Source organism: Magnolia sinica, chromosome 5 (assembly GCF_029962835.1).
Source record: "Magnolia sinica isolate HGM2019 chromosome 5, MsV1, whole genome shotgun sequence".
Taxonomy (NCBI): domain Eukaryota; kingdom Viridiplantae; phylum Streptophyta; class Magnoliopsida; order Magnoliales; family Magnoliaceae; genus Magnolia; species Magnolia sinica.
Genome location: NC_080577.1, coordinates 4,992,555 through 5,017,637, shown reverse-complemented (window position 1 = coordinate 5,017,637; position 25,083 = coordinate 4,992,555). Strand labels below are relative to the sequence as shown.

Genomic DNA, 25,083 nt, shown 5'->3' with positions numbered 1-25,083 from the left:
GTTGATCCAGACCGTTGGTCTGGTGGGACTCGCACTGGATTGACTATAATTCCAAAACATCCTTGATGGAACGATCCAAACCAGCCCTTCCATTTGTTGACTGAAAATAGATGGTCAAGAAAAGAAGCACAGCGCTGTTCAATATTCAACTGAAAATTGCCAGAAATTGAATTAGTAGGTTCTTCCTTTGTGGAGCCTTAGGGGCAGTGATCCAACCACCAAGGGGCCATCAGATCAACGGTCTGGATCAACGAACCATGAGACAAGAAAACTGAGGACATAATGCACGTAGAAGAAGAAACCCAGACTTCCGTTGGCGATTGTCAAAGGGTCAGACTTCGCCCTTGTAAGGCAAAAGAATAATGCCTCTTGATTTCCAACAAGGTTTAGCCAACCTTGCCCGAATTTACAAATGAGGCCCACCTTATTTCTGATCCAGTTTATCTTAATGGTGGGCCCAACCTCTTGCACGGCTCAGATGTCCTACACGTGAGGCATTGGCTAGGAATATGATGTAGCATATATAATAAGAATGATAATATTGTACATCATCACTGCTCTGTATAGAAAAAAGGTGGCTTACTTTTCCTAGGACTCAATATTATAAGTGGCTAAGTGGTGTTAGGATGAAGTAGGATTTGATTGGGCCACTTGCTACTGCTGTAGGTGGGTGCAGTCCAGTACTAATGATGAGGGTGGGAAACATTGACTTCCACAAGGAGATCACTGTGGGACCCACCTTGATGTATGAGTTGTATATCTACTTAATCCATCTGTTTTCCATTTATTTTAGTGCATGAGACAAAAAAAATGAAGCAGATCCAAATATCAGGTGGATCACACCACAGGAAAAGGTTGCAATTGAGCAACGACAAATAAAAACTTTTCTAAGGCCCCACCATAATGTTTATTTGCCATCCAACCCGTTGATAACGTCACGCAAACCTGTATAAAGAGAAAATTATAAATATTTGCGGCCCCTGTTTCCTGTGGTGTGGTACACCTGAGATTTGGATTTCCTTCATTTTAGGGCCTAATGAGCTGGCAAAACATTTGAACAGTGTGAATATACAACACAAACATCAAGGTGGGCCCATGGTCATGGTCCCACCGAAGTCACAGTTTCCCGCCATGCTTTGTGAGCATGGGTTTCATCTCTTACAAATGCAGATGGCCCAATCAAATTCCGCCACAAGGTCGCCATGCAATCCACATCCATATTCCTATTTCTAATGGAAGGGCAGTAATTAAGGGAATGCAAAACAGCTAATGATGGTTACCCACTAGGTGGGACCCATAAATCTAAAAGGTGAACAGTTGATAACACGTGTGGGTCCCATCTGGATCCAACCGATCTAAGGATCATTTTTAAGTGTCCCAAACCATCATATTCCGTTATAACCAATAATCCAAACACGGATGGCATCACAAATGAATGCAGGCCATGTTACAGGATCCATTCAAACGACATCTAGACGTGCGATTCATGCCCATTTTCCCAACTTTCTAATGGCAGAGGCCGGCAATTTGGACCAGGTTATATGCCGACTCTCTCTCTCTCTCTCTCTCTCTCTCTCTCGGCCAATGCCAAAAAGTAGATGTGATCTTAACCACACATGAAGTGAAGCTGCTGAGGAACCTTAGTCAAAAGAAAACATTACAATACATACATCACTTACGTAAAATGCAATCAGTCAAATCGCAAAATCCAGATCAATATGAACCATGTTTCTTAAGCGAAATCACGGCCGTTGACCAATGTAAGATGATCCAGATGTTTAGTTGGTGGTTGGTAAATTCATCAATAAGTTGAAAACTACCCATCATTTGGGCTGTCCTGATGAAATCTGCATGATCCTAACCATTCATTGGGTCCGACCTACAGTGCAGACGCCTTAGCCTTGAGCTTGGAATCATCCCAAGAGAAGGCTGTACTTCATTCAATCAGAGTGAGACTCCAATACCATGCGGATGGTCCAGATCTGCTGATAACTTGGGTGCAGGCTGTACTTCATTCAAAGCAAACACCAAGGGCAAAAAGGTGGGCTTTGGCTGTAGCAATCCATCCCGTCCATCATTTTTTCCACCTCATTTAATGAGGTGACACCAAAAATGAGGCAGATCCGAAATTGAAGTGGGCCCTACCATTAAAACCTCTGGATTCCACCGTGTTCTTATGCCATTCAAACTGTTTATAAGGTCATTCCCACTAGGATAACCTGAATACACAAAACTATAGCTTGATCCAAAACTTGTGGCCCCATGAATGTTTCAACGGTGGGAGTTCAATCTCCACTGTTTCCTGTCGTGGCCCACTTGAGTTTTGGATCTGCTTCATTTTCTTTATCATGTCCTAAAATGAGGTGGCAAGACAGATGGACCCGGTGGATTTCTCACAAACATCATGGTGGGCCCTCCTAGCTTCCAACCTGTGGCTGGGTGTAGCAGGCAATCGCGTCTTAAGTTTTCTCCTAGTGTTTTTCAGGGAAGTGGATGTACATGGCCAACAAGTCCATCCTCAAGTGGGCCATTACCACTGATCCACAATCCTCAAGTGATCCATGTTAATGATATCCACCATCCTCAAGTGGGCCATTTTATTGATATCCACGATGCTGACTGCAGACACGTCACTGATGGAAAGTAGCAAGAAAAAGAAACGTTCTCAATACGACATGGACACTTGTCTCCGCCACTCCTCAGGACTTCTCAAACCTTTCTCAGTCCACATTGTCTTGGCAATTACTCCTCAGCATTCAATGTCGATGGACATACACAACAATACACATAACAATCATAATGTATAGTAATTAGCTTAATGAAACACACACAAATGCACGCATTACGCTATATCAATGCAACCATTTGGATCTGCCCTCACTGGATTTGCACGAAAGAAAACAAACCTCATAAAACTCCAAAGAGGAAAACAAACAAGAGCTAAGACCATACAAGGAGTGAGATCTCCGCAATTTTCATATCCTTTCTTTTTTTAATCAGTTTTGAATCAGTCTCAGAGAGTTATGGTGATAGAAGATCTGAGAATCAAATGCCAATGATGCCTGGGATGCCCCCAAATGATAAACAAACCAAAAATACGAATATAGTGGCACTTGTCATGATTCAGTGAGCTAAAAAGATCCCTTTTTCATGTTTGTAGTTTTTTCACTGACCAGAAAGACAGAAAGGGAATCAGGGTACTCTTCGGATTGATGAGATGCTGGGCCGTTGTTGGTGTGAGTACAAAAGAAATGGGCTTCATACGATTCGCTCCAACTCCCTTGCATAACTCAGAGTCTGATTGATGAGTTGCAGGGATGGTATCTCCTTGCAAGGTGCAGATTCTTTCGCCTTCTGGAAAAAAACACACCCATTCTTTATCTCCCACTCCGAATGCTCCTGCAAGCAACGGTCATTACAGAAATGAATTTCACCCTCATCAGTGATATCAGCTAATATTATCTATATCCAGGGTCAGTGATAGAGATGCAGGATATGATTTAAAAAAATAAATCTCATCGGTGGTTGTTATTGATGATATCCCCAATATTGCATAATATTTTCAATGTCACGAGATACTGGTAACTGTCATTTGAAGTAAGCACACTGTACCATCAATATACATGAAAAAAAAAAAAATTTGATGACACCCCAGGAAAAAAAAACATTTTTTCAATATTTTTCTGGAGATCTTCCCTAAGGGTGTTTTAAATTAGTGCATTATACGTGCTCAACTAAATAAGTGTTATGTGCTTTAAATTGTACATTATATGTGCTGAATTATTGTGTTTTCTTAAAATTTAGTGCCTTAAATTATAGGGTTTTGTACCTGTCAGTCTGGGCAAACATGGCTTTGGTAGTGGGTTTACTCCCCATGGACATGAGTTCAATTCCCATCTTTAGAATTGGCCCCACTTAGAACCATGTAGAAGGATTTTAGTAAGAAAATGTTGTCTCTCTTGGCCATATCATGGAATCCATATTTGAGAGAGCTAGGGATATCACTGAAAAGTGGCAACTTCTCCAACAATGAAATAAGCTCCACAAATCTCTTCATCACCTAAATCCCACCTGCACCGCGGTGCCCAGACTACCTCCTCCCCAACTACTGAAAAACATCTAGCTACCCTCAACCCCTCCTCAACCGAGATCCCCGTTAATTGTGGATAAAGATGGCTCAATTTTTGGTCTCCCACCCACCCGTCCTCCCAAAATCTAATTTTCTCTCCATTCCCCAATAAGAAGCCAATCCATTCCCATACTTTATGTTTTATTGAGGCCATCGCTTTCCATACATGCGAGGTCCTGTATAGCGAAGAAGACTTAGTCCACCACCCCAATTCTTGAAGTCCATACTTCCTAACAATCAACTCTCACCATTGAAACCCCACCTCTACCTAGAGGTGTACACGAACCAAGCTAGCTCGGTTAGCTCGCTCGACTCAACTCGAAAAAGCTTGATTCGACTTGGTTCGAAGCTGAGTTTGAGCCCAGTTCGAGCTGGCCCCAGCTCGACTCGAACCCAGCTCGAATCGAACTCGGATCGAACCAGTTCGGTGACTCAGTTACTTTGATATTGATGTTGCTCACCAAGTGTTTAATGAAATGAATCAAAGAAGTGTTGCTGGTGGCAAGGAAGGTATGTATATGAAACCAATATCCTTTTTTTCTTGATTTTTATGTTGCTTAGAAGGTGTTTGATAAAATACTTGTAAAACCATTACTGCTGTCTCAAATACAGTGAGGTTTTGAAGGTGCAGTCCAAGTGTTTGTGAAAATGCTGCAATGGCAAACTCAGCTTGATCTTGGCTTGAACTCTGCTCGAACTGGCCCAAGCTGGCCAATGAGGCTCGAGGACCGAGCCGAGCTGAGGTCAGCTAGTGGCCAAGCCGAGTCGAGCTGAGGCCAGCTCGACTCGGTTCAACTCGATGTACACCCCTACCTCTACCCTAAATCTCCAAACCCATTTTCCCAATAATGTTATATTCATCATCTCCAAGTTTCTAAAACCCACAACCCCCTGATTCCATGGTTTACATACCTCTTCCCATTTCAAAAGGTGAAACTCATGGCTAGCCCCCCCTCCACTCCACAAGAAATCCTCCCTATGTTTATCCAATCTTTCCAAAACTGACTTTGGGCACCTGAAAAAAGACATATAATAGATCGGAAAATCAGACATGACTGTCTTAATCAAGTTGATTTTTCCTCCCAAAGATAGTTGGCAAGTCTTACACTGGAAAAACTTCAATTCGAATCTTTCAATCACTCTGTCCCAAAGATGTTTTGGCAGCGTACCAATGCCTAAAGGAAGACCAAGATAAGTCCTGGGAAACAAACCCTCCCTACAATCAAGCATTTAAACAAACATCTTCAACATCTTCCACTACATATTTCTATTTTCAGAACCGCCCACAGAGAAGGATGACACTATCTAATCACCTGATCTACGAAACCTTCAACCTCTAACCACACAAGTTCAGATCTAAAAGGCCAGGGGCCCTAATCTTCCTATTGCGACTCTAACATTACTGGGCAATGATCAGATATTGGCCTTCGCAAACCCCGTTGGAATGACAGCGGGAATTTTTCCACCCATTCTGGTGAAAGAGAAACTGGTCTAATTTTGACTGAAACGCTTTCTCTTGAACGTTCGACCATGTGAATCAGGTTTTGGCCATTGGTAAATCAACTATTTCATTTCTATGAATCCAATCTGAAAAATTCCCCATGTTGCTTGTTATGTGTCCCCCATTCAATTTCTCATAAATGAATCTAACCACATTGAAATCACCACCCATACACCAAGGTAATGCCCACTTGCTCTTACAGACGTCTGCTTGCTCCCAAAAATCTGCCCGAAAGGCATGGGCCATATATCGCTGTAAATACCCATCGAAATCCTGATGCAACTTCTCTAAACAATACTGATAAAGAGTACTTTCCTTTCCAACACTCTTCTTTATTCCAAATTTTCGTATCCCATACAACTAGAATTCCCCCTACTGTCCCTATTGCACCTAAAGCCACCCATTCTTTCGCCTGCCCCCACCATAATGAGTTTACAATCCTCTGTTCTATCCCTTCCAGCTTTGTTTCCTGAAAAGCTAAGATCTGCACTTTATAAATTTTACAGAAATCTTTGATCTGACCTCGTTTCTGAGGACATCCCAACCCCGTAACATTCCAACTCATGATCTTCATTGGTCACTTGCTAATCCCAAAAGCCCCGCTTCCGTACTGCCCAACTCCGGATTGCTTAATTCCACATTTATCATAGCGATGGTGGTCAAGTCACTGTTATGCATCAGACTAAACCCATCTGGTTGGCTAGGTTGTCTGCCTCTCTCTTCAAAGAATTCAAATAAAGCTACATCGTCCTCCAGCCTGTCGCCGAAAGTAACCCCAACCAACCTCGCCACTTCCATTGCAAAGGTTCTAATACACTTCATCAATTGAGCCATGGAAACTTTTCGATTCTGCGGCAAAGTTACGTCACAAGCGCCACCAACCCTGTTGAAAATTTGTGGGCCTGCAGGCATTGGTTCTTCAATTGCCGCCCAACGCTCAATCACTAGTGGAGTCAACACTTGTGGTTCCCCTGCTTAATTTATATTTCATGGATGCATCTCCGGTATTGTCATCTGGGCTGAAGCTTCTACCATCACCGACCGGGGACTGTCTGCATCTTCTTGATCTTCATCCTCACCAAACTCATTGAATGCCACTAGTTTTTGGTAAAAGAATGAGAAAGGAAGAGATTGGATAAAAGGTTTCGATAGGAACAAGAAAAAAGTTGGAAAGAAAGCAACAATTGGGTACAGCAGCAGAGAACGAGAAAAAGGATGGAAAGAACGCATCAATCTGCTTGAGTAGCAGAAAAGTAGAGACCCAGTGGTTAGGATGAATGGGACGATGATTACTAATGAAATGCTAGTAAGAAATTCCAGCATATGATAGCAAAACTGAATTAAGAGAGTCAGGAACAGTAAGCATGAGTTAGAGTAAAAGGAAGTGATGCAAATACAAGCAGCAGACTCAATCAAACTAACCAGTTTGATGTATAAGTGCGGAAAATGATGAGCAAAAACAAATGAAAGATGAAAGAACCCACATAATGAGAAGCCACTGAGAATCAATTAGGGAGGAAATATGCAATCAGAAAGCCAGCGTGACAAAGCATCTGAGAGTCTGAAGCCCTAGAGCAGTAAAGGCAATAGAAACTGCGATGGCTATGTTGTGAATGCACTGTAACATCAAAAAGTTAACCACTCATTCTCCGGACGAATTTGATCCAACAAAAAGATAAACGTAAGAATAAGATGGACATGTTTGTAGCACAACATTGATGAGTATAAACATGCCCACCCTTTTTTCACTTGGACCCAATTAGAACGACAATGGATCATTAGTAGCTCTAGATAAAATAGAGCACCAATTAAATGTCATGCAATTTAAAGATTTTCAGCCCTTTTTTCACTTGGACCCAATTAAAACAACAATGGGTCATTAGTAGCTCTAGGTAAAATAGAACACCAATTACTTGTTATGCAATTTAAAGATTTTCAGTATGTCATAAGGAGAGAGAGAGAGCATTCATCTTCTTTGCAAGGCTGGTCCACATAATGGTTTCTTAACTTCTAAGTCAGAGGGAGGGAGAGGGAGAGGGAGAGAGAGCATTCCTCTTCTTTGCAAGGCTAGTCCATGTGATGGTTTCTTTATCTCTAAGTCAAAGGTTCGAGAAGTTGTTGCCATCATTTTCAAATAATAATAATAATAATGGAGAGAGAGAGAGAGAGAGAGTATTTTTACTAAGAAGAGGGAAGAGTTTCTGTATGTGGTGTGCAGAAGGGTCAGCCCGCACATATCTCGACCATCCAACAATGTTGAGTGGGAATCTTAACATGCATTTCAAAATAAACTTTTGAAAATTTTCACTTTGGCATGCTGCTAGATTCCCACCAACCAGCTCTAATGCTGAGATATAACGAACGCTCCGACCCTCATTCACTCTGTGCATACTCAAGTCATGCCCTTAAAAAAAGAAGCAAATTAAAATATTGGCAGATCAAAATAGGTTGACTGCATTAGAAGGTAATGACTAAACTCACACCGATCACTTCATACAATAATAAACAGGTTGAGGAAATTTCACCTTAAATAATGATACCAAAGAAAATGTTGTGCTTTCTCAAATTTAAATGGATGACATAACAAAAGAGACAACAGAAATAGGAACCGAGAACAAGACTGCAAAGAGCCCTTACCTCCGTGATATATTCAGACAGCTCTTCGTCAGAGGAGAACATCAAGATCTGCTTTGCATCATTGATGGAAAGGTAATCATATGCTTTTTCACTACATCCAGCTATTTCATCTCTGCAAGTGACAGAGAGAATGAAGATTGTTTATACATGCTTCAAACTCCGAAACCAAAAAAAAAAAAAGATAGCTGTAGCCATAGGTTCAAGTTAAAACATATTGCCTGACTGTCTTTGCTAGGAGATCCATGAAGTAAACATATGTCTCATGTGGAACTGTCTGCCTAGCGCTCAAAACGCGGTTGTAAGCACCTTCCATGAAGGATTGTTCTAGCTCCACAGCATGTTTGATGCAGGGATTCTCTAGAGCACTGGCTGAAAGCAGCTCTAGTTCTGTATGGAATTCTGCAATTCTATTTTGCACTAGGAGCCTCAGAAGGTTAAGACCCAAGATTGGGTACTCCTGAGGTGACGGTGGAATGATACCACTGTTCCAATAAAAGAGAAAAGCATTATAGTAAAAACAAATGTTTGCAAAAGAACAAGCAAGCAATATAGATAAAACCATTAAAAACTATGAGGTCACCAACTCAAGCAACTCATCATTGCTACCTGGATCTAGCTGAAGCTAGCTTACTGTCAAGAACGGAAAGTCTAAAGTTCAACCTCTACTCAATTCTCCAAAAAAAAAAAGTTCAACCTCTACTCTTAATATTCAAGAGGTTGGAATGAACTAACTCTACAACAAAATGGCGAAGACAATAAGACCACTAAATTCTGCTTTTGGTCACCATGTCTCAAGCAAATTAGAATCTAATCACAGAAAATTGTGAATATCCAAACCAGTGGAAGTGGTGCATGCATTAAATCAAACAGCCTAACATACATGATGCTTGTAAAATATTGGACTAAGGTTAATTCCCTTCTCATACTGAACCTACAAAAGAATTATACCAAAACTCCAAAGATGGTTCCCACTTTACATTTTTGGTCAAATTGTTCTATTTGCATGGAGCAATAAACAAATTGATAACTGACATTAATTGCCTTGCCAATGGTGGCTGCTCTTGCATGCATACTACAAAATCAGGCAGTGGACTTTTATTTTCATTTTTTTAAGGGTAACTGGAAACGCTTTTTGAAAGGTAAGGCTAACTGGAAATTTTATCAAAGAAAAAGAAAATTGGTAAAACAAAAAAGGAAGTTGAGAAATCATCCAGCAAAAAAAGAAGAATCCCCCCAGCTACCCTGAAAAGCATCAACGGGGCTTCCCATGAAATCTTTATCAGCCCTAGCCCATTCTACAACCCACCACTCATCCTTGTGAAATATTTGGACCCAAAGATTTATCGTTAGAAATCCTGACGTTGCACTCACTCTGAAAGCCATTTACAGACATGTGTGACTCCAATATGTGAATCTAGCAACTTGTTACTTTAACAAGTATCGATATAAATCGTTAGGATTTTGATTTTCTTTTCCTTGACGTGTAGTTGTTTCCACTTTCTCAGCAGTCTCTCACTTCTCCTTTTGTATCCTATTTCCCTTTTAATATAAATCATTATCGTAAAAAAAAAAAAAAAACAAGCATCAATATAAGCAGCAAAACAGTTGTGCTTCTTCTTTTCTTTTTCATGCATTTCTATTTGTGAAAAGTCAAAATACAAAAAAAAAAAAGAAAAAAAGAAAAAAAAAAAAAAGGAAAGCCAAAATAATGACAAAAAACATCCAAGTTACTAGAATGTATACCATGTGTCTGTGTAATAAGGCTTCAACTGAAAGAAATCCCTCTCGAAGGCATCTTGATCCTCAGCCTTCACACTTAAAACAACTGCATGCTCATATATATCTCCTGAAATTTTGCCAAATAACAGAAATTCTGAGTGAATATAGGTTAAATGAGCATGTGCTAAACCACCATATCTGGAAGGCATGCTATTATACAATGAAATGAGCTGACAAAAAAAATTATCACCCTTTTAATATAAGCAACGAGATGAATTTCATAAGTAAAAAGATGTTAATAACATTACACTTCATCAAGGAAGGCAAAGGCACAGACCATTTATAGAACCAGAGGTTACACAAGAACATAAAAAATTTACAATCAAGATAACCTATGTATGCATCCGGTATCAGTATTGACAAGATATTTACCTTTCAAAGATAAAAGTATTGACAAGTAGATCTGGACATGAACCGAGCTAGCTTGGTTAACTCGCTTGACTCAGCTCGGATCAAAAGTTGGGTTCGGGCCGAGTCAAGCCTTTTTTTTTTTTTGTTAAAAAATTTTCAAGCCGAGCTCGAGCTCAACTCGAAGCTTGACTCAAAATCGACTCAGTTCGGCTCGACATATATACATTTAAAATTAAATATAAATACTATATATATATATATATATATATATATATATATATATATATATATATATATATATATATATATATATATATATATATAAATAAAATATCGCCCTAAATTCCCTTTCCTTTTTTTTACCCTAGCCGACCCTCTCTCTCCCATTGTCCTTCCCTGTCCGAGTAATCGGTCGTCCCTGCCGGTTGTCCTTCCTTGTCCAAGCACTCGGCCGTTCATCCCTATCTGAGCACTCGGCCATCCCTGTCCACTTGGTTGTCCTTATCAGAGCACTCGATCAAGCATTCAAGCTTTCGTGTCCACAAGATATGATACCAACACCAAATACTGCATGGATACTAGAAACATACAGTTTAACAATATCACACTGGATCGTGTTTGTTATTTTCTGAACTCCAAGCAATTTTCTGATGGTTCCTAAGTACCAGGTGAAACACCTACAAAAAAAAAGAAAAAAGAAAAAAGAAAGAGATGGGACTCTCATATCCATATTGGCCTCCCCGATTTTTGGCAAATGTGGATTTGTTTATCAACAACCCAGGTGTACCTATCTATATTTGCTATCTTAGTTTACAATAAAGGGGGGACTAGAACAGGTCTTGAAGTTATGTCATCCAACAGCAAAGTTAGCTACCTGAAGTGCACCATGATTTGCTGCTTTTTTCTTTGTTTTGGGGTGCATTGTGCAACCAAACGCACCCAAATCAATAACAAGAATTTTGTAATAGTAAGGGGAAAATAAAACAAAATAAAAATGCCAAAGCTGAGAGCTATTACCACCAAAAGGAGCAAATCAGACACTTGCAGCAAGCTCAACTAACAGTTTATCTAGCCAACCAGTCTGCATCGGAGTTAGCTAACAACTGGCATGAACAAAGGAAATGTTTAACTCCACCACCCACACTCAGACCTCTTAATGTATCTGCTACCTTACAATGAAAGATCCAGAGATCACCCACTGAATAACAAGAGTTTCCCTCAAGCATGATGGACCATTAAAAAAACTGTGAAAGATTGTCAATCTGCAAAGCAAGGCCCAGGCTTCCACTTCATTCAAGCCACAGTTTCTGGCAGGGCCTGAGAAAATTTTAAGATTAGTTTGCCCCGTTGAGCATGAGACACCAGTGAAGCTCTTACGAGGGCCATAAGGAGTTTCTAGTTAGATGTATCATTGCCTCACGTGAAGAGAAAGATTAGTGAAATGGCAGAAATTCCACTCTGATTACTGTGCTCCTTCGAAACTCTTTCTCGTGGATAAAATTATTGTGAAATTATTGAAACAATCCAGACTTCTTTTACATGATAAGATTCGTTATTTGTTCCTTTGGAAAAGAAAGTTGGTTTATTTGACCGGCGAGTGCACAGAAAATAAAGAAGAGTAATAAAAGCCAAGAAAATCCCGATCTTCTGTGAATAAAAAATTTAAAAAAATACAGACATCACCCACACAAACTGGATGCTTTAGGAACACTTCCTACTATGTCATACTGGAGGAAAGACAAAGCATAACAAAAAGGCGTTTAAGACTATTACTTGCAAGTGTCAGCTCATGAATAGCATTAGGCGATTCTTGAAATAATGGAGGAAGGCTTCGAAACTCTGTCAACAAGACCTGCAAAGAAATAGCTAGATTCTTACATGAGCTAACAATACCAAGAATTCAACCATTTTCATCCTTTAGAAGAAAAAATGATATTGACAAGAGAAGACATGATCAAATACAATTTGATCTCGATTTTTAGAGATATGCAGGGGATAATATTCGCCAAAGCTATAATACAGCATAAGAAGTGAAATATGAAGAGAGCACAAGTTATTTATTCCAATGCATGGACTATTATGACCAAAATGAAACTCCTCGACAAATGTATGCTCTTCTAGGGGTCGCAATGGGCCAAGCAGCAGGCCCTATAGGGCCACGGCCTGGGCCTCGAAACTTGCCCCAAGAGCTATAATGCAGGGACATTTTCAAAACGGGCTCGAGTGGGGTGGCCTGTGGAATGCTGGGGCACACTCGGGGTGGGCAATCCATGTGAGGCGGGCCCCACCCGTGTAAGGCGGGTGGTGTTCGTGTGACCCATGTGAAGTGGGGTCCACAAGGGGGGTTCGGCCGAGGTCCTAACTCATGAGATGTGGGGCCTGGGCTATGAGATAAAAGGGATTGATTCGCCATGCTCTATCAGTTTGAGCTTTTAGAGCAAGTGGTTAATTGTCTTGCATCAAAGTGGTATCAGAGCGGAGGGTGATTAATGCAGGGGCATTTTCACACCGATGATGATGATTCTGCTACATAGGATACATGAGTTCTATTCAAATTGGGGTACGCTTCTTTAGAATTTATGGAATTCTAAGTAGACTAGCTAAAAGAATACTAAAAAAAAGGAAGATGCTGATACTAGAAGCAAACAGGCTGAACCAAGCCTGACAGCTCAAGATTAAGGAAATGACTGAGAAGAGGGACAAAGACAAGACAACTTGAGGATAGTTGTCTCTTCTTTTGCTTCTAAACAAGTTGAATCGACTAAGAGTGCCTCTTTCTATAGAAAAGTGCGGGAGAGGTCATAAAATCCTTGAAGATTCACAACATGCCATGACCAGTACTGGACTGTCAGCTTAGACGAAGCAAGAGCCACCATGTCAACATCGAAATACACCCACAATAGCAACTAGAATAATGGTGACCAAAATGACAACTGGATCAATTGCCTGCCTGCCTGGCAGGGTCTTTGGATAGCAATCTCAAATCACTTCCAATCTCTGCATCAAATCTATGAACATTTTGATACCCATGGCAGGTCACAATGAGATATTCTCCAGCAATGAGGTTTCCAAAATATGAGCATCCTTGACATGATGAAGCACTCTTGCCCTAATATGCTGGATTAGTTGAGTCTTCAACAAAAAAACCTGTGGCACTACCAAATGGCTGTCAAAAGTTGCTAACTGAAAAGCCCAGAGCAGGACTAGGTATCTTGAAACAAGAAAAATATTGGTGACAGTCCTTACATCTACATGAAGATCAACCTCTCCATGCAGGCACAACCTACTGACACAAGGCTTCAGTTCTAACGGAACCCCCTTTGTTCGACCCTCGAACAACATTGGCACAAATCATGCCTCAAACCTGCTACATGTAGGTTCACAAGGAGGTGCCAAAAGATTGCTTGTATGAAGTGGAATTGGTGTTTCGCTAAACTTGAAGACAAGCTACTTTTAGGTTTTCAAGGAGGTGCTATAGGATTGCTTGTACCTGGCATTTCAGCAAACTTGGAAACAAGCTACTTCTAGGTTTTCAAGGAGGTACATTAGGATTGCTTGGATGGAGTGAAATTGGTGTTGCACCAAACTTGGAAGGAAGCTATTTTTAGGCTTTCAAGGAGCTAGTATACGATTGCTTGTATGAAGAAAAAATGGTGTTTATCAAACTTGATAACTCTTTTTATAAGAGAGAAAGGTAGGAGTTGGGACAATTGTTTGGCGGAGTGTGCATAAAATGGTGGAAATACATTCGAAAGAGAATCATTTTTTGGATACTCAAGGAATGCAACAACCTGGGCATCAAGGAAGATCTAGGAACCATAGTGCTTAATTTTAATGTAAACAGGATTACGGACTTGATGTGTTTCTAAGCAGCAAAGTTCAAGATCAGTCTATGACACATTTTGAAAACTTGAAAGAACTTCACTCGAATCGATCAATTTTTTTTTTAGTGGCACTCAAATCGATCAAATTTGACACAACTCTACCAAAAACTTTATTACGAGGGGACTTGATGAGCAATGGACTATCCCAGTCAACTCAACTCAGCTCGCCACTCTCCCAAGTCTACTCGTGTTTTTTTTTTTTTTTTTTTTTTTTAAAAAAAAATTATAACTTTAATTTTATTTTTTTATTTTTATTTATTTTAAGGTTTCTTTTGGGGAAATAAACAACAAACAGCCAAGCTTGGGCTGGGGTGCTCCAGGAAAATTTAATTTCGATGTTGATGCTGATATAGGAGCTAATTTCTGTTACAGTTTGGCCGATCAGAGCTATCTTTATGGGTTTCTATGCAGCCTTCAGCCCAGGGTTTCCTAGATCATAGGTCCTTCTGGTACAAGGTATGGGAACAGATATCCAGTAAATTACTTCTCCAATGTGTGGTACTCCAAGGGTAATATAAGGTGGGTCCATTCAGTACATGCACTAGGTAAATAAATTACAGTTTTATATATGAATTGATTTATTTTTTATTTTTTTATTTTTGAGAGGAAACTTGCAATATCATTAAAAGGGGAAAAAGCGAAACAAAACAAAGCAGAGAGAGAAGGGCCGCTGAGAAAGTGACAAAACAGACTCTAGCCAAAAACAGAAAATTAAGAACAAGAAGAAAAAGAACAACATTCTATATATGAATTGATAAAGTGATTTAAATATGAAATGGTAAATTATTAGTATAGGTCACATGCATAATATTCTATATATGTATGTATGATGTTGCATAAATCTCCACATTCTAATTTTTCTTTTTTCTATTCTTTTTATAAGATTAACTGAAAATTTTATTGAAGAGAAAACAAAAGAAAGGATAACAAAAGAATGATGAGAAACCGGCTAACAATAAAAAGAGGAATTCCCCCAACTGCCCTAAAAAGCTTCTACCATGCTACTATTGAACATTGCATCCAACCTAACTGATTCCATAACCAACCATGTAGCCTTGTGAAACATTTGATTTTGGGCATGTGGATTCTTCATTGCATTTTCAACCATTTTGCTCCAACCAAATTGACCATATTATGGACAAAAGCACCAAGCACCACATCTTCATTTTCTTCCTTCATTTTCTAGCGAAATGCCACATTTCTAGCAAATCTGAGCGCTTACTATGCATGAACCAGTGAGTGTCCAGCAACTCAAAAAACCTATTCCACACTTTCCAGGAAAAAGAGCACTACAAGAAGAGACGGTCCGCATTTTCCTCATCTTTCAAGCAAAGGATGCATCCATGAGGAAACATCATCAGTCGATTTCTTAAGTTATCAATTGTTAGGATCTTGTTTTTGCCAATAAGCCAACCAAACGCTAGCAAGCGAGGACCTAGGTGCTTCCAAATGTAAAGTATCAAATCCTTTTGAAGTTGCAAGTGGGGGTTTTGAAGAGCCGAGTGAAAGGATCTCACCATATAAGATCCACTTTGACGAAATTTCCAAACCCATATATCTCTTTTCAAGATGAGATTTCCATGATTGTGAAGCATTTCCAACATCCTTATATATTCATTAATCTCCACATCTAGGAGAACCCTTCCGAAGGTAGGATTCCACACCATTTGCTCCCCCTCCCTCAAGGTGCATGTAGCAATGATCACCACTGTTGGCATAGATACATATGCATACCCATAAAGTTGTACATAAGCTAGATGTTATTTTAGATTTCATTAATTGTACATACGCATAGGATACACATAATGCCCTTTTATATAATTTAGATATCTCCAGTGTTCGAGTTGTCGGTATCACTACAAGTTCCACTGACTGGAGATAAAGATATATTATCGTTATCGCCGATAACCGGAAATGCAGAAAATAAAAAAAAATGACGACTAATGGGGAAAATGATGGAATTTTTCAGTAAAACTTCAGGGCATGCCTAAATACACATATTTGCATATTTAGGAATTAAAAAAATACCAAAAAAAATGCATTAAATAATAAGTTTTCATTTAATGGGACCCAAAAAACATATGCTGCCATAAGAAATCGCTCCAATTGTAATCAAAATGAGTTCATATAATACAATGCTGTTAACATATAATAATAAGGACATGTAAAAGTTAATGAACTAAAAAAGTACACCTTTCTTGGGACATGGAATCTATGGTATACTTCGTGATTGATGGCTTGGATATGGCACTTGTTTGACATATTGACGCATCCATTCAACTTTCCAGATCATTTCATGGTATAAGCCCAAAAATTGGATAGATCCAAATCTCAAGTGAACCACATCACAAGACAGTGTTGATTGAATGCACACCATTAAAAACTTCTCAAGGGCCACAAATTTTGTATCAAACTAGTTTGTATAACCTAATCAACAGGTTGGATGTCAAATAAACATTACATTGAACCCTAGGAGGTTTCTAATGGTGGACATTCAATTGCTACTATTTCTTGTGGTGTGTTCCACCTGAGAGTTATATGTGCTTGATGTTTTGGATCAAGATCTAAAATTATCTGAAAAAATAGATGGACAGCATGGATAAATAAATACATCATGATTAGGCCCACATAGCACCAACCACTAGCCATCTTGATAGTGGCAACGTCACTAGCCAAATCAAGTCCTCCAGGTGGTGTAAGGACTTTGTGGTACCCACCATATCCCATGTGTTTTATCATGTTGTGAATAACGAGGTGGCTACTAGAGAGTGTTCCGTGGGCCCACCATGATATATGCGAGAAATCAACTCCATTAATCCATTTTAGCATATCATTTTAGTACATGGTCCAAAAAATGAGGTAGTTCCAAATCTCAAGTGGACCACATCAAAGGAAACAACAGCGATTAAATCCCACCATTAAATTGGAAGCGGATTCCATTCCCTTAAAACTGGAAGCGGATTGGCTGGTGTACCACACACTAGCTATATAGCTGCTGCAGGTTCGTGTCGTGCGAAGACGTGCTCTGACGTTGCTCGAGCTCCGAGTTGTACGAACGGTTCAAAGGAGATCAAAGTTACATGGGCCCCACAGTAATGTATTTATTATATCTACATCGTTCATCTATTTTTAGAGATCATTTTAGAGCATTATCCAAAAAATGAATCATGTCCAAAGATCATCAGGACCATACCACAAATAGCAGCGGAGATAATGATTTTCACTGTTAAAAAATTCGTAGGGCCCACCATAATGTTTATTTTCCATCCAATCTGTTCATAAGGTCACAAAGACCTAAATAAAGAGGAAAAACAAATTTCATATTGATCCAAAACTTCTGTGACCCCAAAAAGGGTTTCAATGGTAGACGTTCAATCTCCCACTGCTTTTTGCAGTGTGGTCCACATGATAGTTAGATTTGTCTTATTTTTCGTCTCAAGCCTTAAGAGAGCTCGCCAAATTGATGGACGATTTTGATATAACAAATACCTTGTGATCAGACCCACAGAACTTGCTTACGTATACAGCAGCTATACAGCTGGTGTGAGAGGACGTGGATTAGATAGATACTAACAAGTTGAGTAGCCAGTCGGCTAATGAAGTGACGTCACCAAGTTCTGCGGCCCCACTATGATGTATATGTTATATCCACACCGTCCATCCATTTTTAGATATCATTTTAGGGTATGAACCAAAGAATGAATCAAATAAAAATCTATTGTGGACCCCACCAAAGAAAACAGCAGGGAGAGTGATTCCCACCGTTGAAACTATCCTAAGGCCCATCATATGTTTATTTGAAATCCAACCTGTTCAAAAGTTAAAAAAGACATTAAATAAGGGAAAACACAAATATCTGCTTGATCTAAAACTTTTGTGGCCTTTAGAAGTTTTTAACGGTGGGTGTCACTGTCCCACTGTTTTTTGTGTTGGGGTCCACTAGAGCTTTGGATTTAACTCATTCTTTGGATATTGCCCTAAAATGATCTCTCCAAATGGATGGAAGGTGTGGATGCAAAACATACATCATGGTGGGGCCCACGGAACTTGCCGACGTCACTTCAGTCGCTAGTCTCGCTACTCAACCTGTGACTGTGAGTATACTCAACCCGCCAGTAGCTAATCCCCTCCCGGACGTGAGAGAGATTTCGTTTTTACGAAATTTCTCCTCTTCTCCGGAAAATCGCAATCAATCTCATCTTCCGTAAAAAATCTTTCCAGAAATTTATCTTTTTCTTTTTCAAATCCGAACTGAAATCTCCGTAAATCTTGGTGAAATCAAGTTCTTTTTCAAATCTCTTTCTTTGAAGAAAACAAAAGGGTTTTTTAAAAGGGTTTTCTTATCTCAGAAAATTCAGAGCTATCAACAGCGATTGGCCCACTAAATCTAGCCAAAATCCACTTCCGCAGGTAGATCGGGAGAAAAAGAAGGTAAGAGATCTTTTTTGTATATATATTTTTATATTTATTTCAATTTTTTTCAATAATAAGGAGAACAATAGCTATTTTTTCGATAAAATCGAAAATATCACCGATATTTCATCAACATTTAGAAGAGAAAAGAAAACTTGGGGTTTCGGTATCGCCGGTTCAACGATACCGATAATATCGCCGATATTATCGATTTCTCGTCGACAATTCAAACACTGGATATCTCAATGAAATACCACATACAAGCTTTTAGCAATATAGTCCCTTAAACTATCATGATATTAAAGTCTAATCTAGACAGTCGGTCCCTATTCAAACCAAAATCAACGGCTTTATTCCTCTTTGAAAATTTGCACATCTAATCACCATCCATCTCCATCTCCACATCTACAACCTATTTGAGCCATCCTTCTTAGTAGTATTGTTCATCCATCAGTCCCTATTCAAACCAAAATCAACGGCCTTCTTCCTCATTGAAATTTCGCACATCTAATCACCATTCATCTCCATCTCCACATCTACAACCTATTTGAACCATCCTTCTTGGTAGTATTGTTCATCCCAGATCTCATGATTATCAACTTCAATCTGATCCGTTTGTTAGCACTAGAGCCCACGAACAGGGATCTGAAACACCAAAGCAACCGGCATTACCACCAGGAGGATATCTGATTCTCGCATCTACTCCCATCTATTCTTGTTCGTCTCTCATATGCTCACAGCTACCACAATTGTTTGGCCCTTCGTCTACAACCACCAGCATTTGTCGGATCCCACAACCAGAAACCATCGCCATCATCTACACCTTTGACATTCGTCGATTCTAATGACGAATCATGTGTTATAATCATGCATTAGTTGCATCTCCAACAATAGGTCCAAAACTAGATCTCTGCAACTACAACCTCGGATCTATTAAGATTGTCGCCTCCGATAGTCTCCAACATCACCATCTGGAATCCCTCGCCTCTACAATCCCAGATCCAAACCTTCATGATCTACAACGATCTCTAAACCTGTGTCTCCTACAACCTAAAAGTAACTCCTACGACCCAAAACCAATAACCATCATGAAATCCCTTTCTGTTTTCGTCAGATCTACCCATGCACTCTCCAACAAATTGTTCCCGATGTCCTCCGCCTCCATTGCAGCCCATCTTGGCATCGAACCCACATTACCATCCTCAAATCCAAACCTATCACTCGAATTTTGTTCCAAGCCCAGATCTTTAGTGCCCCAACCATCGTGACTGACTCCAACCTTCAAATCCTAGATCTAGAACTAGTCTTTGCCCACTACCAGTTTTAGATCCAAAGTCTACCAATATTATTGCCTGAAGACATCCCTACACCCATGGCTAGTGCCAGATCCGACATCTATTGCCACCTTTATTACCGGATTCCACCACAATCGACCTCATTAGCCATGCCTATCAAATTTGGGAACCTCCTTTGCAATATTCACCATCGGTAGCCTAAGAGAAGACGGGTGTTCGAGCCATAAGTTTGTTTTCTTTTAGTTTGTGTTTGGCACTCTGCAAGTGGGAGCAAATTATGTGCATGGTGCACCTTCATTCCAACATATTGTTCTTTCCTATTCCTATCATAATTTGAACCAACTTTGTTGCCTCATGAATCCTCTATCTCTTTGTGCTACCAAATTTTCATCCAAACTTCTAACATCTATTAGCATTGCCCAATCTAATTGCGCAACCCATATCACCACCGATGCTGTTAGATCTAACTTCCTTTCTAATTTCTCCAACTTTTCTAACTGAATTTGTTGAGCACCAAGCCTTTCTAGTCGGACCTATTTCTTTTCCATTATCATATTCTAATTAGATTGGATATCCAATTATGGTTAGCAAACTGGATCTGGAAATAAAAACCAATGTGCACTCACATCAATGTGCATCTAAACTACCAATTGTCGATATCCATATCAGAGCCCAGATTAGGCTCTAATACCATGATAATTTTAGCGACTATATTGTTAAAAGCTTGTATGTAATATCCCATTAACATACCTAAATTGTACATAAGAGCATTACGTGTAAGTTACACGTATGTACAACTAATGAAGTCTAAGATAATCTATAGCTTATGTACAATTGTACGTACAGTTGTATGGGTATATGTATGTATCTATCCAAATAGCCACCTAGTACAACTGTGGAACTGCAAGACAAACAGACCACACCACTTGTCCTCCCAAAACCTGATACGAGCCCCATCACCTAAACAAAGGAGATTCCCGCCCTAAATTGATTCATGACTTTAAGAACTGCTTGCCATATTCTTGAAGCTCTGTAAGAAGATGATGACATTGTGAACCACCTTCTATCTTTCTCGCCGTATTTGCAAGAGAGAACATTGTTCCACAAGCTGTCCCTTTTCTCCCAAACACTTGACATGTAATCCTAAATTGAACAATTTCGGCAATATTATGCCAAGACCCCCTTTCTCCTTTGGGTTGCACACCTCGATCCAATTGACTAGATGAAATTTCTTCTTCTTACGATAGCATGGCAACAGAATAACGGCATGAGGTACAATAGCATATTGGAAAGATCTGCTTTAATGAACATAATGGGACCCCAAAATGACAAGTGTTTGCTCTTCTGTTGGAATCTCTCCAACACAGAGTTCCATAAAGGTTTCACCAGTTTCCCACTACACAAAGGCAAGCCAAGGTAACGTGATGGGAGCTGCCCTTCTTTACATCCAAATAACTGTGCATACTCTCTCTTTTTCCCCTCTTCACTAAGCTGCACCCCAGAATTCTGCTTCTCTAAATATCATTTTTTCCCCCAATACCGCCTCTACAGTACAGATAGATATAAGAATTAATCTACACTAGGAGTATAGAACCTTTCTTTTCTTTTCTTTTCTTTTCCTTCTTTTTTTTTTTGAAAGATGTAGATCCATAATTTTGGATGAGTAGTAATAGCAACCTGAATCACACATGACCCATAATCTGGATCACAGGATTTGGGACAGAAAACACAGGGGGTTTGAGATTTGGTACCAGTGTTCTTCCTACAACTGCCGGTAGCCAGGGTTCCAGTTAGCAAAGGAGTATTTCATAAAGGGTCTATAATTTTGGTACTAACAGCAGATTTCTTCTCTTGCGATGAACATTCCCTCGATACGATTTGCGTTTATATACCATGTTCATCTTACCCTCTCATTTGATGGACATTGTGCTCTTCTTCTCATTTGAATTAAGTTTCCTTTAAAAAAATAAACACACAAGGACGTTCTTATTAAATCAGCTTCCCTTCTAAAGAGTTCCTTGAAATCCCATAAAGAGTGAAGAAAACAATCAATGTACCACAACAGATCTGATTTAATTTTTTTTTTAAAAAAAATCTAGTGCTAATTCGGAAATACGAAAAGGTAAAAAAACGATATCAGAAATGTGGAAGCATTACAAAGGATAAAAAAGAGTCAAATGCAAGACAAATTTCTCCATGAGCATGAGAAACATTAGAACTCAGAGAAATACGATGAGAGAGAGAGAGAGAGTTAGGACTCGTTTGGCAGCATGGATTTTATATCCTGTGGAATCCAGTGAATTTTACAACCTGCGGAATTGTGTGCATTTTGTAAATTAGCTTTGAGGTGGGAATGCAAAAAAAAAAAAAAAAAAAAAAAACGACAAATCCCTCTAAATCCATGCTGCCAAAAGAGCCCTTAGGGTTTGGATTGAAAATATGAAACTGGGGATTACCTTGAGCTGGGAGAGGAGTTTGGAGCAGGTTTCATAATCGTTCCTTATGAAAGCAGCCTTGAATCGCTCAAATAGCTGCGAAACTTCCGTTGTCTTCGGATCCATCTCTCTCTCTCTCTCTCTCTCTCTCTCGTCTGGTCTAAAGTAGGGAAGAGAAGGAAAAGCCCTTTACTTGCTTGGGCCACAGGTTAAATAAAAGTGCGGAACGGTATCCTACCTGCCTCCACACGTACGTCTCCCGTGCAGCACGTGCGTATGATATGTGAGCCGTTCATCAGGTGGATCCGACGTTGGAGATGATTCTTTAATGCTGGTCCACTTTGATCAAGTGAAACAGTTTTGTGAGAAATTATCCATCGGGTTTGGAATCCGACGATCCAGATTCAACGTAGGCATGTGGGCTGCCTGATCGGTGGACCAGGCAATCCACGTGGATGCTAGACAATCTCCCCTACCGCACATCTCATCTGTGCCCCAAATAGTGGGACCCAATAACTATAGTAATGTACTCAAATACTGACCTCTAATTAATGAGTTTTTTTCGTCCATTAGGTGTCCACCAACAAACCATTTAAAAGCTTATATTTCAGTGTAATTTTTTGGGATACAATCCATCTACAGTTGGTCCCGTTATTTGGATGGTTTGGATTTGAGGTTCATGGGTCCGTACGATGGTCGAGCTCTCCTCGTCTACTGTATCCGAGATGCACGGCTTACTGCTGGCGAGTGTACACCTACAAACCCTACTCCGCAATCCGCCAAAACATATCATCGGGGCACGTGTGTACCAATCCGGGCAGTTCATTCGATGGCCTTGCCATGTTTGTCTAAAATCAGACTGGTGCTATTATGAGATGGGCAAGGAGAATACGAAAAATGGAGGGCTGAAAAGATGGCCAACGGTTCACAGTCAATTCACGCTCGTTGCCCATCTACATCTAGTATTGGAAATTGTAGATCGGGGAGCATGTTGGTATGGTGGGTCCCACATTGACAGGAAGCGTTCACGCCACGAGCCTCAATGTGGAATCTATGATTTAAAACTCTCACCGATAGTGTGGTGATCCTAACCATCCATTTAATGGACCTCCGGTGAGTGTGAATGCTGGCATTTTTTATCTAACCATTCATTCGGACTCAGATTCCGTAGTGACCTCTCCAGTACCGAGCTCGGTACTGGAAAAGCTCTATGAGCCCACCATGGTGTATTTGTTTTATCCACGCCGTACATCTAATTTGAGAGTACATTTTAGGATATTGGTCCAAAATTGAGACAGATCCAAAGTTCAAGTGGACCACATCACATAAAATTGTAGGAATCGTAGCACCTACCCTAGAAACCTTCCTTGGGCCCACCGTAATTTTTATTTGCCATCAAACCTGCTCATAAAATATAAACCTAGAAGAAGGGGGAAAAAAACCTAGCTTGATCTAAAACTTATGGCCCATGAGAAGTTTTCAACTATAGACATTCAATCCCTGCCTTTTCCTATGGTATGGTCCACTTGAGTTTTAGATTTGCATCGTGTTTGGGATTATACTGGAAAAATGGATGGACGGTGCGGATAAAACATAAATATTATGGTGGGGCTCATAAAGCTTCAACGAGTACCGAGCTCAGTACTGGAGGGGTCATTACCAACCCGAATTCCATTCCTGTGCTGGTGGGTAGGGTTGTCAATGGGCTGGGCTCGGGCCTGGAAACAACAGAATTTTGAATACGTCCAACCCGCCTGCCTGGTCCAAAACAATTGGGCCAAGACTAACCTCAAGCTCGGCCCATTGAGAACCCTACTCATTGGCAACGATGGGCCCATCCAACTATCAAGTCTTTTTTCAGAGCTTGGGTTTAGAATGCGTTGGAATTCAAATTATAGTTACACTGAAATCAATGTGATTTTGAATCTCATCTGTGTTGCATTGACATGCATTAGAATCCAATTTTTTTATTTTAGAGCTTGTATTTGAAAGGTATTGAAATTGTAGGGCATATTCACATGACTTAAAATCGATAAATTAAATTAGCTTTCACATCCTAAATTAATATATGTGTGTGAGATATTTGATAGGATAATTGTAATAAATTCATTAAAATATATACTTAGAGCAAAAAAAAAAGAAGAGAGAGAGAGAGAAAACTTCAAGCTTTAGTGGGCCACAAATGCAATATCACAAACAACCAATTCGTCAATGTTATTTAACCGTCCATTTAGATGTCCAATGTTTGAATGGTTCAAATCATTTTGTTAACGTGAGTTTAGTGTTGCGGCTGATAATTGAATTATTTTGAGACATCATTATTGGGCATGTGTCTAATGAATTGATTGGCTGGATATTAACTTTTGTTACTCTCTTTTTTAAAAGGTAAAAAAGAAATTTCCTTTGAATTACACAAGAATCTTAGCATTTTGTTGGGATTGTAAACTTATAAAGGAGCTATCTCATTTACCACTAATTCCAATGTGACAAAGGGGATATCAAATAAGTTGGATCTTTTCAATGTGACAATTACAGTAATCAGATCATTGGGCTTCAAGAACCGTGAAAAAAACAAGTGCAGCCCAAAAGTACTAGACACCAATTCGAGGCATGATGACCGCTGAATTTCGGTGGGCCCCAGCTAACAAAACAGAACAGC

At 39.7% G+C, this 25,083-nt stretch overlaps 1 protein-coding gene across 1 annotated transcript; it reads right to left on the bottom strand.

Moving 5' to 3' along the window:
• Window positions 1–3,096: 3,096 nt before the first annotated feature.
• On the bottom strand, window positions 3,097–22,606 carry LOC131245212 (26S proteasome non-ATPase regulatory subunit 8 homolog A). Its single transcript, XM_058244518.1, has 6 exons — window positions 22,446–22,606; window positions 12,171–12,249; window positions 10,011–10,113; window positions 8,486–8,749; window positions 8,268–8,379; window positions 3,097–3,399 (listed from the first exon to the last, which is right to left on the bottom strand). The coding sequence occupies exons 1-6, from the start codon at window positions 22,548–22,550 to the stop codon at window positions 3,259–3,261; spliced, it is 804 nt and encodes a 267-aa protein (XP_058100501.1). The 5' UTR covers window positions 22,551–22,606; the 3' UTR covers window positions 3,097–3,258.
• Between the last annotated feature and the right edge of the window lie 2,477 nt (window positions 22,607–25,083).

Bases quoted from the DNA above. Each gene is read 5' to 3' on its own strand.
- LOC131245212 (XM_058244518.1), bottom strand. From the start codon at position 22,550: ATGGATCCGAAGACAACGGAAGTTTCGCAGCTATTTGAGCGATTCAAG. The intron at 12,250-22,445 runs GTAATCCCCAGT...ATTTCTTTGCAG, and splicing joins AACTCCTCTCCCAGCTCAAG to GTCTTGTTGACAGAGTTTCG. The intron at 8,380-8,485 runs GCAATATGTTTT...TGTCACTTGCAG, and splicing joins CTCCTAGCAAAGACAGTCAG to AGATGAAATAGCTGGATGTA.